The 3,691-nt window shown below is 38.0% G+C and overlaps 1 protein-coding gene across 1 annotated transcript; it reads right to left on the reverse strand.

Annotated features, from left to right (window-relative positions):
• Nucleotides 1,008-3,203, reverse strand: LOC109833584. Its single transcript, XM_020401316.1, has 2 exons — nucleotides 1,904-3,203; nucleotides 1,008-1,822 (listed from the first exon to the last, which is right to left on the reverse strand). The coding sequence occupies exons 1-2, from the start codon at nucleotides 3,201-3,203 to the stop codon at nucleotides 1,008-1,010; spliced, it is 2,115 nt and encodes a 704-aa protein (XP_020256905.1).

Below are 3,691 nucleotides of genomic sequence, written 5' to 3' on the forward strand. Positions count from 1 at the left end.
TTATCATCGGTCGCCACTGTTTTAAACTTATACCCATTAATGATGTGTTCACTATTTCGTCTTACTTCATAGTAAGGACATTGTACGTGAACTAAAATATCTTCAGATAGTACGACACCAGCGAGAACGTCTTTCTCAACCTAAACCGAACATCAATCGAACTAAAAATTATCTTTGTCTGCTTAAAAAATTTAAATTGAAAAATACAATAATAGTGCTACGCTACTTACATCGGTTCTGAACCAATCGGGAAAATCTTTGATGTGTTTTTTTTGAATAGCATGTGCTGCATTCATGCCTGATATTTCAGTGTTAAGCTTCTCCAGATGTCGCCTATTAGAACAATGAATATGGTTGTATTTGTATAATGAAAGTAAATAATTCATCCAAGGTCAACATTGCTATATTAATATATATTACCTTCGATAATCGTTGAAAATGTCAAGATTATTCAATACATATGCATGAACCTGCTCCAAGTCAGATCTTTGATATTTTACGAGTTTCTTCTCCTTAGTTGGGGTTTGATCAGCTGTTACACGATTGCGCATGTAACGTGATGCAAACGTATGACATTCGTTGGTCACGTACCCTTCAGCCATAGAACCCTCTGGACGAGCTCGATTGCGAACGAGGCGCTTCATAAATCCCAAATATCTACAATAACTCAAACTTTATGAACTACAACTCAAGGGATAGGACAAATTAAAGATGTATACATTACATATGAAATTAATACACATAGTGAAGTTCCTAACCTCTCAATTGGGTACATCCAACGGTACGATACAGGACCCGCAACTATTGCCTCTCTTGCTAGATGTTGAGTAACATGGACCATGATCGTGAAAAAGGAAGGAGGAAATATTAATTCCAGGTTGCATAAAATTAATGATATTTCTGTTTCAAGCTTTTTAAATTCATTCACATCTATAACTTTGGAGCACAATTTCCTGAAGAACCCACAATACTCCATAATAATTTTCGATGCATCTTTCTCCATATTATTACGCAATGCAACCAATGGGTAATTGATGTAGAAGAACATGATAATCGTGTGTCTTTAGGCCTAAGAGTTTCCTCTCCTGCACCTGAACATTATTTGATATATTAGCTGAATACCCATCTGGTGACTTTACTGATTTGAGGACCTCACAAAATCTCTGCATCTGCTCTGTCGACATCGTAACACAAGAGGAAGGCTTATGTTTTTTCTTAAGACCAACATCTTGTTCTTGCAACTCTTCTCGTATATTCAATGCAGCTAAGTCTTGATGAGCCCTTAGGTCATCCTTTGACTTATTAGGATCTTGAAGGAGAGTTGAAACTATATTGTCAGAAACATTTTTCTCAATATGCATGACATCCAAGTTATGCCTGATTTTAAGCTTTTGCCAATATGGTAGCTGGAAGAAGATACTGAATTTACTCCATCCCTTTGGTAATTTATCGACTCCATTATCAACATATGCCCGTTGGATTGCTCTCTTCCTCTTCAGTGTCTTTTTCTTTTTCCCGGAGCCTCTAACCTTGAGTGAGTCGTACTTAGAATATCGGTTCTTACCAAATCTTATTTTTGGAAGATGCTCAAGCAACTTTACAATATCAGCACCGGTCATTTGACGTGGTTTATTCCTAGTCTCAACAGTGCCATCAAACTTATTGCTCAATTTTCTGTATTTATGGCCCGAGGGCAACCATCTCCTGTTGAACCAATAACAACATTTTCGACTATATGGTAAGTGAATGCCTTCAAATTCTGGGCCACATACTGGACAAGAAAACTTGCCTTTTGTAGACCAACCAGAAAGATTAGCATAAGCTGGAAAATCATTAATTGTCCACATTAAGATAGCACGAAGTCTAAACGACTCTTTTGCATGTGCATCATATATCAACATACCTTCCAACCATAACTGTTTTAGCTCATCAATTAAGGGCTCTAAGTAGACATCAATATCATTACCCGGTGCATGCTTACCCGGTATCAGTAATGAGAGTATCATATACGGTTGTTTCATACAAAGCAGTGGGGGTAAATTATATGGCATTAAGACAACTGGCCATGTAGACCAACCTGAACTCATAACCCCGAACGGATTGAATCCGTCGCTAGCAAGCCCAAGTCTGACATTTCTGCATTCATGAGCGAAATTGGGAAACGTCTTATCAATATGCTTCCAAGCCTCTGCATCAGCTAGATGTCTCAACTTACCATCTTCTATACGACCCTCTTTGTGCCACCTCATGCTCTTAGCGGTGTCTTTATTCATATATAGACGTTGCAATCTAGAAACTAATGGAAAATGACGAAGCACCTTAGCTGGAATCTTGCTCTGCATGTACACTGACTCTGTTGTCCGCCTTGTTGAAGAGCGGGTGTGTTGTTTCCATCGAGATACTCCACATGTTGGACATTCCTGAAGTTCTTTATTATCCGTATAGTAGAGAATACAATCATTGGGACACGCATCAATCTTATTGTAATCAAGTCCCAAATCGGAAACGATTTGCTTAGCCGCATAAGTTGTTTTAGGAATGCTACGCTCTCCTCCTGGAACTACCTTCCGCAACAAATCAAGAAGCATTTCGAAATAAGTATTTGCCATTCCACTGAGGTTCTTAATATGCAAGAGCTCCAACATAAATGAAAATCTGGAGTACTCGGTGCAACCCTCATACAGATCCTCTTCACTGTCCTCCAGTAGTTTCATTATACGATCCAAGTCCTCAGGAATATGAGCATCTCCAAAGCCTTCTGGGTCATCAACATCTTGAATCTCAGTTGCATCTTGGACATCATCTACGATATCATCTTCACTGTCATTGTTAATATCGTATTCGGTATGGCTAGGTCCACCTTCAGTTTGTAAATTTTCTATATCATCTATATCAAGAGCATGACTGGCATCAACATGCACATCTGGTACTTCAATTTCAGTACAGCCTTCCCGGTGGTAGGACCAATATTTATATTCAGCGTAAAACCCAGAGTTTGCTAAGTGACTTCGTATTTCATCTCTATTTTTCAGCTTCATATTCTTACATATATAACAGGGGCAGTACATTGCACCGCTACTTAAATTATTTGGGTTCATTTCGGCATACTTCATGAAGGCTTCACATCCATCCCTATAACGTCGATCGCGAAACCGTTCAATCCTAGGGATATCTATCCATGACTTGTCAGGAATTTTCCTCATCTGTAGGTAATATCTAATTAGAAACTCTATTTGATAATAGATAGTATACCCATATACTTTATACTATTCTTAAACATACGTTGCAGCATTTAAGTTAGGCTCATTGACTTATGTTTGAAACTTATTAAGGTAGCTTCAACTAATTAGCACCGTCTAACGGCTGTCATAGGAAGGCTTCTATCCCATTAAGAATATAGTAGTGCTTACATCCAACTTCATATACTTTGTATATTTTCATTTCCTAAAAATTTCGGCAGCACCTACCCGTTGTTCTCCCTGTACACTGTGCGGATGTTATTATGCGTATTGATAATATACCAAAACGCAGAACATACGCTTATTGTACACGGAGAACAACATGTACGAGTTGCCAAAATTTTCAAGAAATGGAAACATACAAAGTATATAAAGTTGGATGTATGCACTACTATATTCCTAACCCGTCCGAGAAGGACAGATCCAATAATTATAAATTTATATACCAAATC

Source organism: Asparagus officinalis, chromosome 1, assembly GCF_001876935.1.
Source record: "Asparagus officinalis chromosome 1, Aspof.V1, whole genome shotgun sequence".
NCBI lineage: Eukaryota > Viridiplantae > Streptophyta > Magnoliopsida > Asparagales > Asparagaceae > Asparagus > Asparagus officinalis.

Bases quoted from the DNA above. Each gene is read 5' to 3' on its own strand.
- LOC109833584 (XM_020401316.1), bottom strand. From the start codon at position 3,203: ATGAGGAAAATTCCTGACAAGTCATGGATAGATATCCCTAGGATTGAA. The intron at 1,823-1,903 runs GTATGTTGATAT...ATGATTTTCCAG, and splicing joins AAAACAGTTATGGTTGGAAG to CTTATGCTAATCTTTCTGGT.